This window comes from Crocodylus siamensis, chromosome 1, assembly GCF_052110815.1.
Source record: "Crocodylus siamensis isolate JL-2025a chromosome 1, ASM5211081v1, whole genome shotgun sequence".
Taxonomy (NCBI): Eukaryota; Metazoa; Chordata; order Crocodylia; family Crocodylidae; genus Crocodylus; species Crocodylus siamensis.
Genome location: NC_143395.1, coordinates 205,981,616 through 205,999,605, shown reverse-complemented (window position 1 = coordinate 205,999,605; position 17,990 = coordinate 205,981,616). Strand labels below are relative to the sequence as shown.

At 43.1% G+C, this 17,990-nt stretch overlaps 1 protein-coding gene across 1 annotated transcript in view; it reads right to left on the bottom strand.

Moving 5' to 3' along the window:
• The window catches only part of MAN1A2 (mannosidase alpha class 1A member 2), a 179,282-nt gene that overhangs the window by 46,236 nt on the left and 115,056 nt on the right, over positions 1 to 17,990 (bottom strand). Inside the window, exons 6-8 of the mRNA XM_090053566.1 lie at positions 12,104 to 12,198; positions 7,926 to 8,049; positions 7,416 to 7,509 (exon numbers count right to left, since the gene is read on the bottom strand). Coding sequence (XP_089909692.1) covers positions 7,416 to 7,509; positions 7,926 to 8,049; positions 12,104 to 12,198 — 313 coding nt within the window. The remainder of the gene's footprint in view (positions 1 to 7,415; positions 7,510 to 7,925; positions 8,050 to 12,103; positions 12,199 to 17,990) is intronic.

Below are 17,990 nucleotides of genomic sequence, written 5' to 3'. Positions count from 1 at the left end.
TGTGTCAGAAGCAGGGGAGAGACCGGGCTTGCGCTGCCTCAGGCCCCTCCCACTGCCCACTCCCAGGTGCCCGTGCATGCACCGGTACACAGCTGATGCCGGAACCCAGCACAGCTATTTGCAGCCAAAATTACCTCATGTGCCTGCTCGGCACACGTGCCAGGGAGTTGCCAACCCCTGCTTTATTTCTTCTTTTCTCTCTCACTATCCCTTAGGCAAGTATTGTCAAAACTCAGGTCATTAAAAAAAAAAAAAAGTCAAGTAATATTGTATTTATTTCATTTTTCTTCTAGTTTTGAATCAAACTATACTCAGGTCATGTTTTCAAATCTCCATCACCATGCAGACTACAAACTACTTTTTCTTTTAACAGACACTGAGGTTCTCATAATCACACAAACCAAGAGCTGGCGCTTTAAGAAAAACATCAAATACCACAAAAGTAATGACTAAACTACAAGACTTAGCAACATTTCTCTGGATCCTCACTGGGGATATGTTAATTTACTTTTTTTCTTTATTTTTAATTTTTACCATTACCAAATAATAGGGTATTTTTCCTCCAAAACCCCCCCACCTGCAATGATCCTCTTCAACAAATTAAGGAATTTTTTTTTCACATGTGGGGGGGGCGGAATTTATCACAAGTCCCCCTCTGCATTTGTCGCCCATGCTCCATACTGCTGCCTGATACATGTTCCTCGGTAAATGGGGAAAGTGAGGCAGGCACTCCCAAGGCTTTAGGAGACTACTCCTGCCTGGGAATTCCTGGGGCGTACAGAATCAGGCCCCTCAAACCTGAAAGGCCCATACCCCAGGAAGGCTGGAGAGCCCAGACAGCTTCATGCTGCCCAACCTCTTCCACCCTAAGCAAACAGTTGTGGGCCTCTATAAACCAGCCCAATTTATTGCTACCTTCTGTTGCAGCCAAAGATTTGAGGATTTGTGACAAGACAAGAAGTATGGACATCTGTTTGCTTTCACTTTTTGCCACCATAAACATTTTTATGGAGGCATAAAGGCGACATCTGTCATGGATTTTTTCAAAATAAGTCAATATTCTACCAGGCTCATTTGTGCATCACTCTTAAATATGCCTATGTATGGGTGACAGGCAAGTCTTGCCCTCCTTCCTGGATAAAAGGCAGGGGATCTGAAGGACATATGCAGGATTTACCTAGCTTGCACAGACATTTTGCAAGTCAGTAAGATGAAGGCACAGCACTGTCACAGGCAGAAAAAACTTAACATTCCAGGACTCTAGAGAAGAAACAACAGTAATCAGGTGAACCTGAAGCAAAGTCTATGGTTTTTTTCCCCTTTTCACCCAGAAGCAAAGGAAGGTCCACTGTTAAAGAATGGGAAGATAGTCTATAAAATGGTGATGCCACATGGTGCAGACAAAAAACATGCCTGGGAGAACAGAGGAGGTATAAGGCAAGACAGGACAGACCCTACATTGCTCTCTTTACCCCCCACCCCAAAAAAAAAAACAAAAAAACAAACAAACAAAAGAAAGGAAGAGAAAAAGAAAGGCAATAACAAAAAATAACCCCTCAAAAGAAGGGCTCTGACAGGGCATATGCGTCTTGAAGCCTGCAGACAACAGAAAAGAGAGTGTTCCATGTTATGCCAAGCAGCTGAAGGGCAGGAAGTGAGGACTACCCTTTGTAGCCCTGTAGTACAGTATGAGGACAGATGGACTTAGGGCATGCAGTATGGGTACTACTAGGGCTTAAATATCTCTGAGCTTGCGTGCTTGAGGCACTTGTTTACTCCTAGTGAGGATGTGCATATGAGAAAAAAAGCACTTGAAGGAGAACTCAGGGATCCACAAGAGAAGTAGCAGTGCCATGGCACAGAGGAGCCCAAGTCCTCTCCCCTACGAATGTCTCCAGGGTTTCAGCAGGAAGGGGCTTGCTAAATAGGGAAGCAGCACTAGTAGCGATGTCCAGCTCCCATGTTGCCCTGCTATCAATGCCCAGAAAGACTACACATTCTCTGGTGCACTTTTTCTTCTTGAGACTAAGCTGTGGTTCAAATGGGTGGAGTGATTTATGTTGTCCCAAACTAAAATGTTTCGGTTTTATTTTCCTGAGAGAAAATTTTACTGAAATATTTTACTTGGAAAAAGCTTCGATGAAAACTACTTTTTTCCACAGGAAAATATTTCATTGGAAAATTTTCAAGCACAACTAATTCTACTTGTCTTGTACATCATTCTACTGAATCAGAGGCAGTCGTATCTTTTGAATTATTGATGGAATAAAAGACTGATCTTATGAGTTATATACTAGCTGCCCAAATGTTTTCCTTTAGCCTGTTGCAAAAAATATTATCAAGTTGTTCATAGATATTTTGCAAACTTTAAAGGAATCAAATGTGTTATACATTATGTTTACAAATACTATTTAACCCAGTTCTGTAATTGACACATCGTTAAAACACCACATTTTGGGAAAGGCATATACCTGATCCAATGCATAATGCGCCTCATGGGAACTATGTGAACAGCAACTACCCACCAGAATGAACTCACAGAAAAAAAATATAAAAGGACAGAGATACACATACATCATACAGCACATTTTTCACAGAACAACCACTCCCTTTCTGACCTCAGTATCCTTGTGCTAAAGGGAAATCTAGTAAGCACCTTTAAAAGGCAACTAGGACAATAGAAACCAAGGACTGAATGCCAATATTGATTTTGACATGCTATAATCTACCTCTGGAAGTCTAATAATCTCTGCCCTTTCGATAGAGCTGGATCTCCCAGTAATCAAGCTTCTTTTCTTCTACTAATTGTTTGTCTGCTACCCCTGGGAATTTCTCCCCCCCTCAAATTTCACAGCTCTCCTCACTTTTCTTAAAAAATCCTGTGCTTGCCTTCATCCCCAGACCTGAGGAAGAATGGGTTGCATTCAAAATCTTATCTAATTTTATCACAACTATGCAGTTGATCTACTGAGAGAGAGAGAGAGAGATACCACCAAAAAAATCTTGCCTCTCCTATCAAGTAAGTGAAAAGCATTTCATAACAACTTCTTAATGTAGGTTTATTTCCAGCTAGATAAATCTAGAAAGGAAGGAAAAAAAGCATCGTCAATATGCTAGAGGTCACATTTTGTCAATTTACAGAATATTTTTAGGCATGCAGTCCTTTCAGCAGGATTGGAAGAGGTGCACAGTAACATATTTTTTTTTCACTCTCAATTTTTATATTTAAGCCCATACTCCTGGATATTATATTAAGTGATCCAGTCTATTTAAAATATATTTTTACTTTAAAATATGATATGGTGCTATGGTTACAAAAACCAGCTAAGATTATCTTGAGTGAAAGCAGTTAGTAATAACACAGCTGGATGTGGAGTGGTAGCAGTCACAGTGTGCGAGCTTCCCCCACCCCCTGCATCTGACTGGGCAGGAGGCGCCTGCACAGCAGCACAGGATCGTGCGTGATGATGCTCCATCTCTGCCTGCCCATGCATACCCCTTAGAGCCTTCTCAAGTATCCCCAGGGATACACGTTCCCTCAGTTGACAACTCCTGCCCTAATTCACTAATTTCCATTCTTTAGATCTCTGTCCATTTCCTTTGGTGTGCCACCATCCTGATCCTGAAAGTCCAACTGTAATTTAAAAATAAAATATGAAAAAACAAGGGTCACTTGCCTATAACTGGAGGTCTTAACGTTATTTTCTGTGCATTTACACTTTTGAGTTATATTGATTAGGCATCTTTGACTGCTGGAAACTTTCAGTAGTGGTCCCCATTCAAGACCCCTCACACCTCTTGCCTGTGCCCTTGTAGCTCAGAACATTAGTAGCCAGTACTGAGAAAGGCGTCCTGGACACACTCATTGCCTTCTACATTCAAAAATGAAATCAGGACTAAGGAAGTAGAGAAAGGCAGGCAGGGAGTATGAACGTATAGAACCCACACCTCAAACTCTGCTTATATGTAAGTAACTATTTCCTTTTTGGCTTTCTTAAGAGTTGGGAGAATACTATTACTCCCCCTGGACGGTGGGGCAAAGACCTAGGTAAAGTGAGGTTGCGATACTGCCCCATCCTACTGTGCATCAGATCTACACACAAAGGAATAACCTTTTACAACAGTATGACTCAAGCTCTGGGTGGCAGTTCTAAGAGGCTTTGGAAGGCTTAGTGAAAGAATACCCAACTACAGTGGTTTATGCTTTCACCTACTGTGTCCCCACAGGCAGTTATAGCAGAGCTGCTGGCAGAGTAAATAAATGGCCCCTTTTAAGCGTGCAGTAAAGAGTTCATCTGCCAATACTTTAATCCAGGGGTAGGCAACATTTTTTGGCTGGAGTGCTGAAAAAACCACAACATCTACCTTGGAAGGTGCTGGAGTGCTGACATGTCGGAGCCTGGAGCAACTGTTTCTAGCCTCCTGGCTGCAGCCAGCCCATACAGCCCAGTCTGCTTGCAGCAAGGCTTGCAGCCTCCCAGCTGCCTGCTTGGAGCAGCCTGGGCTGGCGGTCATGTGCCGAACAAACTGGCCTTGAGTGCTATATGCTCAGCCTGCCAGGGGTTGCTGACGCCTGCCTCAGTCGGTACATAATGGGGTCAAATAGACTGTCTGAGAAGTCCCCAGTAAAGCCTGAGAAAAAAATATTCATTGACTTATGGACTCATTATAACAGAATTCTGTTACCACCTTAGGGAAAATTTTCAGGTGTGGATGAAAGTGCAGTCTTGGGACTGTAGCTCACAATAAGCTGACTACCAAGACTGGCCCAGAGAGCCCCAGGGTTCAGCTGTTAGGCCCAGGGTTGATGAGAAGTTGACTGCCAAAACTCATGCCTGGAGGCTGCGGCTGTAACGTCAGATGCAACAGATCAGAGGCTCCTAGCAGAGGGATCAAAAGAGGTCCTCCTGCTGGGGACTTTAAACCCCACTGAGAGCCTCTATCTCCTGCAGCTGGCAGACTGGCCAGAACTGTCAGGCATATGATTTAAAGTCCCTAGCAGGAGAAGCATTTTGGCTCATCCCCAGCCCACTGACAGTCTTGGGCCACAGCCAGCGATCAGCTGATTGTCAGTCTCAGGGCTGGAACTATACTGGGGCAATATCCAGACCCTGGTACAGTCCCAACCCCAAAACCGACAATCACCTGATTGTCAGTCCCAGGCATATATTACTCTTAATATTTAAGACACTATACCAACCAGCAGCAAAAATGTTCTATTATATAGAGAGCATTTTTATGCATCATTTGCCATTTTAAGGTGCCTTACACTGGGTATACATGTAATCTATGCTGCAATTATGTAGCAGTGGAAAGAAGCTGTATTCAAGGAAAACTTCCAATTATTAGATTCTATACCTGGAAAATTATGACCAATTTATAAATGTTCCATCTAATTATTGGAGGGTTGGTTTTATATTCAGGGTTGTCTTATACAGTGATTTTCAAGGCTCAAAAGAAGAATTTTGAGAATATACTTAATATAGGATATACTGACCTAAAGGAGGCAATAGGGTTAAGAGTTTGTGCACTATTATGCAACAAATGGCTGGTCCCTTAGGATGAAATGGAAGTGCAAATGTTTCTAATGGGCAAGGTTCATTAAACATAGGAAGGTAAGCTTTTAGCTCTCTTTTCCTCCCAAATTCAGCTGCTTCTACAGGTTCCTAAAGTGCAGGCTTAAGTAAGTCAAGGGAACCATAGGATAAATGCAAAGCTGGGAAGGAAGGGGAAAACACTAATAGGAAAATCTCTGGTTGGTCTGTAGGTCAGAGACTTAACTGGAGTTGGTCCAAATCTGTTGGAATGATTGACTTAAGGGAGCACTGATACAGATTTTTGGGGCTGATACCGATAGCCAATTTAAGGAGGCATATCGGTCAGTACCAACCTGATGTCCAATACCAGCCCAGCAGCTTGAAAAGCAGTGCCCAGATGGTAAGTCTGTTGTGGTAGAAGGGGAGGGGGGAGGGAAGGGGCATGGGAGGGAAGATTAAGTCCCCCATGGTGGGGAAGGGGGTGGGGCTAGTGCTGCCCAGCAGGGGCGGGGCACAGGGTCATGGGACAGAGCTGTGACTTGTCCAGGAGTCACCGGGGGGGGGGGGGGGGGGGGAGAAGCTGTCACTCATCTGGGAGCCACTCATCTAGCAGCTCCTGCCCCTGCTCCTGCTGCTTATCTAGGAGGGCCTGGGGAGGCATATGCCCCACCCCTGAATCTTCATGGGGGGAGGGGCAGGGCGGGTATGGGGAGTGAGGGAGCATGTCGGTGTGCATGTGGATATGTGGAGTGTGGGGGGAAGGGTGGGTTGGGTATGTGAGAGGGTGTGGGTGCATGTGTATGGTGGAGTGTGCACGTGGGACTTACCCTACGAACACACTCACTCACTCCTCCCCCCCAGTCCCTTTCCCCCCTGCCCCATGGTACTGGTACAGCTCTGTGCTCCTACCATACAGGGATGCAGCTGGAAGCCACGTGGTGCTAGAGCAGTACGTGGGCAGGAAGTCAGGGAAATGGCTGGGCTGCTGCATTCCTGCTGAGGCTCCCCCTGGCCCCTCACCTTTGACAGGCAGCCAGGAGCAGATAAATATTTTCTAAGTGTTTTAGGGGCCCCATGGACCCCTAAGAATGGCCTGGCAGGCCATATTTTGCCCACCCCTGTACTAGATTGACAGTCTTCCAGAAAAAGAACTTTATATACCCACAGAACAAGTACAGGTCCCACTATAATTGACTTACTTGTCCTGAAGGAAACACTTAATCAGAATCATGCCCATCTATATGGCCTGTCAATACTTGACTTCTCTGCTGACATTGCTAGCACACCACTGATAATAATCTTTTCCAAAGGTATTTTTGTGATGTGCATACCTATCCATTGGAACTAAACTGAGATTCACCAACCCATTTTACATATGACAAGGAACAGAAATCAGAAGTCATTTAAAAGTGAAGTCCTACTAGTCCATCACCAATACAATACATTATAACTAGCTGTACAAGTAGGACTCTCAAAATTTAGGACACCTACTTACCAGCTGACTTACAGAAAGATATGTTAGTATTTCTCACATACGAAAACAGAAAAGAAAAGGAAATGAATTCTATTCTGATACTTATTACTGAAAACATTTCTGATGCATGTAAGTAAGGGACAGATGCTACGTTCCACAGACAGCAGCTCATTCATATAAAATGTTCAATACAGATCAAGATCAGTGATCACCCATGAAGATATTTACTAGAACTATGTTTTAAAGTCCTGGAAATCTTTCTACAGTTCAAATACACAAATGATGCTGTGTAGTCTCTGCAGAAACTGAATTATAATGTTTCTTTACCATTCCAAATAGCAAAATTTGAAAGATTCTAGGGAAAAAACCTTTAAATTACAAATAAATGCAATATAAGTACTCACGTTGACCCCAACGTCCAGTCCTTGGGTTTAAATAATTTGGATAAAGCCCATTGGGACGGTCCATTTTTTGAAGCAGCTTCCGAATGTGCATGACCTAAATTAAAGGAAAACAATCAGGATCCACCCAAATGACTTCCAGCTGCATTCAATGTTCATTGAAATGTCATCTTTCTTCTTTAATAATAAATACTCATAATTTAATTAAATAGGATCCTTCAGAGCCATTCATAAATTGGGCACTTTCTTTCAGTAGCTATTCACTTAGATCGACACCACAAGTATGATTTCTTAAAATATATGTTTAGGGAATAATAAAACAACACACACTTATTTTTAATTTAAAGCATTTTGGCACTGCAAATTCAAATACTAAAATTATTTGCCTGTTACTGGAAAAATGGTAACAGAATGCAACATATTATGTAATGTAATAGAGCACTCTCATTCCTGTGCAAACATACAGTATACATCTCAAGTCTTTTTACAACACTAGAATGCAAGCAGACTAACCTTGTTGTAATAGACAGGATCCCCAGTCAGGTAGCTGAGGTGGACAAATTCCATGTGAAGAGTACCAAACTCAGCCAGGATGCTGCTGCCTGCAGAAGCCCAGCCCCAGTTTCGACCCACACCACTGTGTTCCAATGAATATAGAAGGAAGAGCAGAGAAGGGGAAGCGTGTGCATGGGGGGGGCGGGGGGGGGGCAGCGGACAACAGGACAGGACACAAAAGGGCATCATTAGAATTCAAATCACGTGCAGTAAATCTCATGAATTTAGGCGACTTATTAGTAAGTTCACAGCAAATTGGTATCACACCACACCTAGAATAACAAGTGATTTCTTTGAAAAAAACACTTTATAACTTGATAAAGTATTGAGTATTGCTTAACTAGGCAATAAAATATCTCCACTACACCTTGAAATAAAGAGGCTCTCCATATGATTTTTATAGTATCCAATTCTAATCTCTCTGTATTTATTACATTTAACTGCAGGTGTCAGTTCTTTGCTTCCTCAGCTGAGTTTCCCACAGCAGATCAAACCCATACTGGGGAAAAGGAAGGAAGAGAAATGATACCCTATTTACCCAAATCCAAGACAACTCTGAATTTAAGACATCATCCCAATAATTAGATTCTATACTTGGAAAATTAGAAATTTGTTACAATTTTTCCAAGTACAGAACTCACTTACTCGGGGGGGGGGACGGGGACGGAGTTGTTTTAAATTTACCCCACCCCCATTGGCACATGATACATTTTTACTGTACACAAATAAGTGGCAATCACAGTATATCAAAGATACAGAATATCTTAGTTGCATGAAATCTGCTGTTCCTTTTATTTTTGATGACAAGAACATAAACATAAAACCTAAAAAACAGAAATAAAGCTAAAGAAATTCAAAATGGTTAAGGTCTAGACCTTAAATGGTTAAGCTCCCCCCACCCCAAAAGGAGCCATCTGCAGCTCTCTCCTGCTCCCCAACTGGGCCCTGCAACCACACATTCCAGCCCCAGGCCACAAGTCCCATGCATCATCTGGTTGGGCAGCAGCCTTCCCCTCCTCCCCCCCCAGTCAAGACTTACTAGGCTCCCTGGTAGCCATGTGCATACATGAGCACACACGGGCAACATGCTGCCCCCCTACCTGACTGCCCTCCTCCTGCTCTCCTCCGCTCCTTGCAGGCTGGAAATCTGCCAGCCTACAGACAGCTCTTTGCAAAAGTGGAAAATACGAATGTTTCTCCACTAAAATGAAAAATCCACATTTCTCTCTGTTAAAAGGGAAAACCCATGAGTTTTTTTCATTTTTCCAAGGGGAATGGAAAACCCAGATCACTGATAATCACATACAAGGAACTCTCACTAAATACACTGTTTATCATTATGTTGCTGACAGAAGCAGCTATGCTTAGTAATGGAAACCAATTTAAAAACAAAACAAAACAAACAAAAAACACATGGCCCATGTTAGCCAAACATATTGACGGTACCTTTTTTTTTTTGTTTGTTTGTTTTTTTAGGGCCGAAAAAAAGGTGGTGTTTCCTATACAAGGAACTGGCACTGGACTGGAGGTACTGCACTGCAATACCTGGCCGGCACTGGGAGGGCCAGAGCCAGGCCTGACACCCTTCCCTTGGTGCCAAAAATGCACCTATATTAATAAATTTTAAAAAGAGATTTACATAGTTGATGGGGTAGAAGGAAATACAAGGACCTGGAAGACTGTGGCTACATAGCACAGAGTGGGTGGGAGGGAAGGACACAACTAAGTTACATAGTAAGAATGTAGCCTACTTAGCCTGGGGAGGGAGGGAGGAAATATGAAGTTTTGGGCATGACCCTTACAAAGAAAAGATACAAAATGTCCTACACAGAGAAGTCTCCTTGTTACAAAAGTTATGGGTTTTAAAGAGCAGGCACAAATACAAGTAACAGGATTCAGAGTACCATTGTAGGGGTTGGGGAGAGTCCAGCTGTAACTGTTTTCAGTCACAATCCACTGGAGTGGACAGACAATCATTTCTGGGAGCTTCCAAGCAATGGTCCACAGAGGTGTCTGCATACTGGCACTTGCACATGCTGTGTTCCATACAGCTATGGGATACTCAGACACATAGGGCAGTCTCACTTCTGGGGCTCCATGCTTCAAGGGCCCTGACAATCAGCATCTCAACCACCACCTTGTATTCCTGGCTCCTCAAAATGTCCACTAGCACCTGATGCTGCATCAGCTTCCACTCAGGCAAATGGGATGGTGACATCTATTATCATGATGCACTTGTTCTCTTCATTGGCCATGACTACGTGGAAGTACAACTCAATCTTGCAGCCTTGGACACTTTGGTTGACGGACATGGTTCCAGCTGAAGCCAGGATGGCCTTCATCAGCCAATCCTGGATGGCATTGCCGCAGACCTGCCACGCTTTGGGAGGGTCTCTGATTCATATCTCTGGCAGCTCGTCAGGTTTTGCCCTCAGGTTGCCAGCATACTTGGCTTAGACAGCATCTTTTAGGAACCTCTCCAGGCAGATCCTCAGGTGGGAGGGGTCATGGTGATGCAACTGGCACTGGGGGCTGGGAGCAGCAAGACTCCCAGCTCCTGGCACTTTTGGACCTGATCCAGGTGCTGCCTATGCACTTCCTGAGGTGGTAAGTGGCATTATAGGTTTGGCTCCACAATCAAACAAAGACCCTGCCATCTTAGCTGAACTCAGCATCCAGTAAACTGTTCAGAAAGGTGGCCAGGTATCTGTCAGTGGGCTGTCTGGTGATTCTTCTGTAGGCCATCTCCCTCAGGACACTGGTGGTGATGCTACTTACCATCTTGTCTGGGCAGATCAGGAAACAGAAGGCATGAGTGACCACCACAACATCGCAGAGATCACCCACACAAGGGATGCTGGCACCTCCCTGCCAGCAAGGGACATGCAGGATCTCTTTGCTAGCCTGGAGTGGCAGGTGCAGCCACTTTCTCAGCAGATGCTTAACCTGCCTTTTTAAGGGGGGTCTTGAGGATCTGGCAGAACCTCAGATTCTGGATCTCTTACACTGTCTCAGAATGGTTGGACCAGTACAGAATACCCAGTTCAAGTCATGAACGGGGGCTAATTAGAACATGGATTTTTTGTGCCTGATATCTGGAGTACACACACACACACAGAGCTGTAGGATCACCATGGCTCAAAATGCTGTTGACTGGTAGGGTCCAGCCCAATGAACTACTGGTATGTGATAAATTATGATCTTTTGGCTTTGGAGTAATATCATGTATAGTTTGTAGTATATGTAAGTAGATGTCAAAGTTCTGCCCAAAAGTGTATTTATGGAGTGCCTGTGCTAAAACTTGCAAGTTTCAAAAAAAGGTAATATGCATCAATTCTGGATGAACTAAATGCATGGGTACTACATGCAAATTGCTACAGCCATGTTTAATTTCAAGGTTGTTAATTTTGCTCTTTTATTTCCTTGTGCTCAGGGAGAACAGGGTCTGACATTAAAGAGAGGGGAAAGAGAGGCTGCCAGGGGAGAAAGTTGGGGAGAAGCAAAGAACAAAGGGGCTACCTGACACCCCAAATTTCTTTTCCCTGCTGAAGATTTAGGTGGGGGAGAAATTCAAAGCAAACTTCCAATAATCAGATTGTATACCCAGAAAATTTTAACAAATGAATACATTTTCCACATACAGAATCTAATTGTTGGGATGTCATCTTATCATTAAGTATTTGAGTAAATACCATATTTAAAAATACCTCTAGTCTAGGCTCCATCTGAATGTACTTTTTGTTTAGAAATATAGTAGTAGTAATACCATTTCAATTTCTTGATGCAACAAAAGAACACCCCATACAGCGTATGAAACCCGTAACATTTATGTTGTCTGTAGCTATTTTCATTTTTAACATGCTGTCTAGAGTGACTAAAGCCCAGTAAATACAGGTCCCAAGGCAACAGAGAGCACTGTATAACAAACATGTAGTCCATGTGCTTCTTATGCTAAATGAACAGACACGCCAGTTACTTTAATGTAGATTCGGTAGAGACTTTAGACTCCTAGTAAATTTATTCTAAAGGGCAGTTAAATGCCATTTGACTGTACCTTCCTCACTTCCCTTCCCTAGAGAAGACAGAACTGTGCCTCTGACTTCTGGTTTAAAATATTACAAAAGAAAATTGGTTACCTTTTCAGATTCACCATTGCCCAAGGTATACCTGTGGGTGTGTTGAAGGCAGGAAGGAGCTTTCCTGCCAGCTGCACTGCTTTGATCTTGAAAACCTTAGATAGAAAAATGAGCTACTCAATTACAAACACACATTTCCGTAAATGAGGTACAAAGGCTGTCACTGTAAAACTGACATTTTCCCCTCTTGTTCTATTAGTACAAGAGCAAATTATCAAAATGGAATATATTAACATTTGATTTGCTTTTCAGCAATTCTAAATTTATTTTCTGTTCACTTCTCATATTTCACTAAGATTTAAATATGGAAGTATGACCAGTCAGTTTCACTTTTTAACTTTTAGGCTTAATAATAATCATCATCATCATCTACTGCCTGGGTTCCCACTAAAGATGACTATGAAAAAAAACCAGTTCAAACCAAGTATGTCAAGATGCATTCTGAAACCATCTTTACAAGTACATATGTTGGGCCTAAAAGCAAGGCAGTATTTGTGTGAAGAAACTAGCATAGAAATATTAAAGATTACAACATTAGAGGTTCCCCACCTTTTCCATGATATATGCTATAGGCAGGTAAGGTATATCTTTTAATATACTCACACTATATACAGTTCCAATTTAACCCATTCCTGAAATTCATCTTCACTGATCATAAACAATAAGTAGTGACTCTCTAATATTTCTCTCCAACTGATTTTTCTTAGAATTTCCCTGAAGTTCCAGTCAACCCCTAGATAAAAACCCCATGCTACAGAAAAAGTGATCCAATACATCATCTTGTACATAGTTGTAGCAAACAGGATTCACCTATCAGCAGCCAACAGCAACTAATCTGCATCTTATGCGGGGTGCTAGCATCTGAATTTAAGTGACTCACACAGAAGATCCTGGAACCTACCACCACATTACAGCACCATCCATGGAGATTACACTGCACATTTTAATTGTTTTGTATTGTACTGTATTCTACCAGCACTGGAACAACAGGAGTTTCCTACATCATCGTTTTCAGTTCCACTGGTGGTGAGCAAAAAGTGGGTAAACTTCATGCACAGAAAAATCCACTCTTTTATACACAATGTTGTCTGCACATAACATCATGTTTAAAATATCAGTGGCTGTCTAGAACTGTCCACTATAGTTCCCACTCATAGAAATGAACCAGTTATAGCAACAGTAAGCATTTTTACCAACAATTTCTTGGTGTTGACAAGACCTCATACTGTCAGTGCATTTAACTGCCTAAAAATGCTGTAGAAGTTCTAAAGGAGTGTCTGTGATGCCCTGACCACAGATGCAAATCAGGAGAGTCTTTGAGATGTACTCCTGGGTTGTTGTTACTCCTTCCGGGCTGCCCTTCATCCCCAAACCCCTCCCTCCCTGCCATCTGCTGCTTAACCACTGAGAACAACCAAGATGAACTAGGAGCCAAGCCCTTGGCCTGTAGCACCTCAGCCTTACCCATCTCAACTAGGTCTTGGATGAGGGGAGTTTGCAAGCTAGGAGAATCCCACCCTTGTCCAGTAAAGTGCTCATAAAAGATAGATTACCTCCTTCCTTGGAAGAGGCCTACCTGTATGGTCAAATGTTCTGACAGAGTTATTACTGGCAATAAATATGTTATACAAGAAAATACTGTACAAAGATTTATTTTAAGAACAAGAGCAAACATAAGAAGTCAGTACTGTAGGTTAAAAATACAGACAGAGGTATAAGAATAAACAAACTAAGCAAAATATCAGAATAAGCTGATCTTATCCTGTAATTTAGACCCAAGAATGCAGCTTCTACTCAGCCTGTTAGCTGAAGAAGCAAAGCACCTGATGCCCAGGAAGGCCGAGACAAAACACTCAAGGCAAAGCTTAAGTACAGTGTCTTATTTGGCTCTTTACATACATTATCCACTGCATTTGTGGGGAGCCCATACTATGCATACAACTTTAGCAGACCCCCTGATGTAATTGTGACCAGGCGAATATTTTGCCTCCTTTCAGAGATATCCAAAAGACACCATTTCCCCACTGAGACATGCCCTTTCTTTGGATAGCCTGTTCCCAGGTGACATTTCAGGTACAATTTTGCCTTGTAAGATATAAAATCATTTTTGGAGGGCCTGGACCACACGCCTCAGAGCACATCCATAAGAGTCAGTTTGCCTGGATATTTGACCCCCCCACATTGTATGCTAATTTTCAGTGATGGCTTCTCTTTAGCCATTTAGGCTTTTAGTTTCTCTCAGCTGCAAAAGTAACTCATTGTTTCTTTTCATGACACTGCCAACCCAAAAAGATAAACAGAAGCATCTGAACAGAAGCATCTGAACAGAAGTAAATAACTGCCTGAGCCAGAAAAAAAAAAGAATGTAGTGAGGTTTTGCTTTCTTGATCATGGGAAAGTATGAATGCTCCTAAAAATAAGAATGTCAAAATGTTGGACACACTACCTTTTCATTGCAGTACATGGTGTATAAGAGGTAAACAAAATTAATATATTTGGGATATTACTACTAATGGCCCTGCCAGTATTACAAAGGAACAATACAATATCAAATGCAGTTACTGAGATGGAAATGAAACAGATGTGATTAATTATTTGCAACTTATATGGATCATCAGACAGAGCCTGCTCCATTTATTCACAGAACTACAACTTCCTTTTTTCATGGGCTCCATAATAAATTCCACATTAAGTCCTATATAGTCCTGTAATGACAAAAATAGCCATTTCATATCCAATTCCAAAAAGCAGACAACAAGAAGCCCACTCTTATTTAACAGATAGTATTAAGCTTGCATGCTTTACATACCACAGGGTACAGATATACTGAATCAGTAATTCCCAGAGATTTTAGGCAATTTTACCCAGTTTGGCAGACTTCATTCTTGACTGTGCCAGCCAGTACTGACAGCCTCATCCTATTCTAAACTAAAAGTAGCAGTTTGGCTGTTCTTTGAAATGTGGGTGAGTAAGAGAAGCCCAACTTCCACTCTTGGTTAAAAAAAAACAACACAAAAACAAAAAACACTCAGCAAGCCTACACATAGCAGAATAGAACAGTAGGCAAAAAACAATGTTCTTGAGCCTAGCAGGGAAGATTTCATTGCTGTTCCTCTGGCCTAGTCTTCCTTTTGTAACAACAAGCTGGAAGTACAAGCATTAGTGGGCACCATTTGGAAGCACTGGTTTAAGCACAAGAAATGGTCATAATCCATTGCTATCCGGAGGTTTCAGACTTGAAACATCAAGTTCCCTTTCTCTTCCCTTCCAAATAAAACCTACACTACAGTCAAGGGATGTACAAGGAAGTCTAGTATTCTTATTAACATCCTGTCTTCAGTGAGCAAAGCAAGAGGCTATTATTGTCAGAGAAAGGACTTATAAATAAGTAGGACCAGGGCTACATAAAAGTATCTTTAAAAAACCCCCCAGCATACATCTCAATTGTCTCACTTGTCATTGTGCTAAATGCTGTCAAAACAAACCAAAAAAGAAAGTGTTTCTGCTCTAGAGAAATCACATCTAAACACAACACTACATTCAGCAGATGGATAAAACAGACTGGAGAGAGATAATATAGGTCAACATGGTAAAAAGCAGCAGTCACAGCACAACAGCTGCCTAACTGCTGCTTATTTTTTTTTAATACAAGGAAAACAATAAGGCTGCAATGTAAGTTTATGCAGATGTTCCTGGTTGCTGTACTCCAACTTGAGGTGCGTCTGCAAGGGGGAAAAATATCCCGCTTGCATACATTGGGGAGTGGGAGAATCTGCTGCAGGGGATTTCCCCCACTGCACCTAAAAGCAGGGGTGGACAGGTAAACTTGCAGATGGATGTGGATCCAGTATTTGGGAAAAGAAAGTACAGGAGCAGCTACCTGTATCAGTATGTATGCATATATATGCATTGCAGGGGTGGCTGCATCCCTGCTCCCAGCATCCTCCCTGCACATACCACAGGTGCAGGCAGACCATGGTGCAGGAGCTGCTGAACACTTTTTAAAGTTCCCAAAGCAAGTAAGCACCCCCACCTTCTCCTCTGCACCCATATGCACATCCTCTCCCTTTCTGTCTCCTTCCTTCCCTTTCAGTCTCTCCTTCTACAATTGCTGTTGTTGTACTGGGAGTGTGGGAGATAGCTGAAGAGGCGGGGTGGGGAGGAGTCCTGCCGCTGAGGACAGAGGGGAAAAGCAGGGATTCTCTTCTGCTTTGAGGACTTTTTAAAATTCCCCAGAGGCTCCTTCCCAAAAGGGAGGTGCAGCCATGCCACTGCACCCCCTCTGGATCTACCCCTGTTCACAAGAGTCCCTGGCTAGGGACAGAAGTTACACATAAATCAGTTTAAGTGATCAAGAAACTAGTTTAAACATGTAACAAAATAGGAGTTCAGCACACCTAAACCAGTTCCAAAATGGCTGAAACTGGTTTAAGATAAACCTGGTTGAATGTAGCTCAGACTTAACCGATTTAGGTCAAACGAGTTAATGAAACTGTCTCAGACCCCTTCCTGGTTCAAGTTAAATTCAGAGTCCCATAGCATCACAGCATTTTGCAGCCCTGGGCTGGGCGGGGCTGTGCCGTCTGCTCCAGAGAGCGGGGCTGGCTTCACCACTCCGCTCCCTAATTAGAGCAGGGTCAATTGGCTCACTGGTCCCCCCCAGGCAAAGCCAGGCTGGGGTCTGGGGCCAGGGAAGGGAGTTATACTTCCCTTTCCCTCAGAACAGAGCTGTCCTGCCCTGCTAACTTAGTGCTGGTTTCACCTGTGGACTACAAATCCTAGAGGCACCCGGAAGCAGCAAAAGGAAGTGATGAGCAGTATTCCCTCTAAGGTGCACACGTGTGCAGCTGCGCACAATTACAAATCTTGCCACGCACAAACTTTTTCATGCCACGCACCTGCCCAGAGAGGAGCTGGGCGTGGAGGCACTGGGGCTGGTGAGGGACACTTACCAAAAGTAAGCTCCCCACTGCAAGGCAGGCAGCAACTCCTCCCCAAGAAGGGGACAGGGGCTGGGGCTTGGCATGGGCTCCCCCAGCTCCAGGCAATCGTTCCGCAACCCTGCATTGCCTCAGGGAGTGAAGAGGCACATGGCATCAGGGCTGGAGAGCGGAGCAGTTCCCTGGAGCCCGCAGAACACTGCTTACTAGCTACTAATGGAAAAATATTGAGCTCTGCAGCAAGCTGTTAGGAAAACAGAAGCCCTTAATCTAAAAGTTCTACACTAGGTACTAGAATTGCTTTTTATACTTAAAAAAATCTGTATTTAAATTCAGAACTGAAGAGAGTCCAAGTAGAATATTAAAACAACACTTGGTATTTTTTTGTCTTATAAACAGAACAAAAATAATTCTCTTATCATTTGCACTGCAGAGTACTGTACTTAAATTGGCATTTATGTTGGCCAGTGATTAAAAATAAATCAGAATACTAAATGGAACAGATAAAAGTTTGGCTGTTGGTTATATTTTTAGTCTTGACAAAAAATACTTCTCTTCAAAATCATTGTCTATCCCTCACATCATAGATTCTCTTTGGCACTTCACCCCATTATAGGGGGGAGGAGGGGAGAGGGAAGACACTATCGTAGCAAGGTGGGGGCAAGCAGGATGACTGCCCTGGGGGCTGAAGTGAAGGGCTGCTAACAGGCACTGCCCAGCCAGTGTGGGGCATAGGATGGAGCAGTGATCAGCTCATTTGGGGGGCACAGGGATGTGGGGAGGGCAGCTTCTACCGCTGCATGTATGGGCAAGCATGGGGAGAACTGCTCCATGGGCTCCGCCAGCTCCAAAGAGGGGAACTCATGGACCGAAGCGGCGCGCTCATGGACCACTACTCCTTAGAGGGAACATCGGTGATGAGCAAGCCTGCAGAGTCCTGCTGCTAT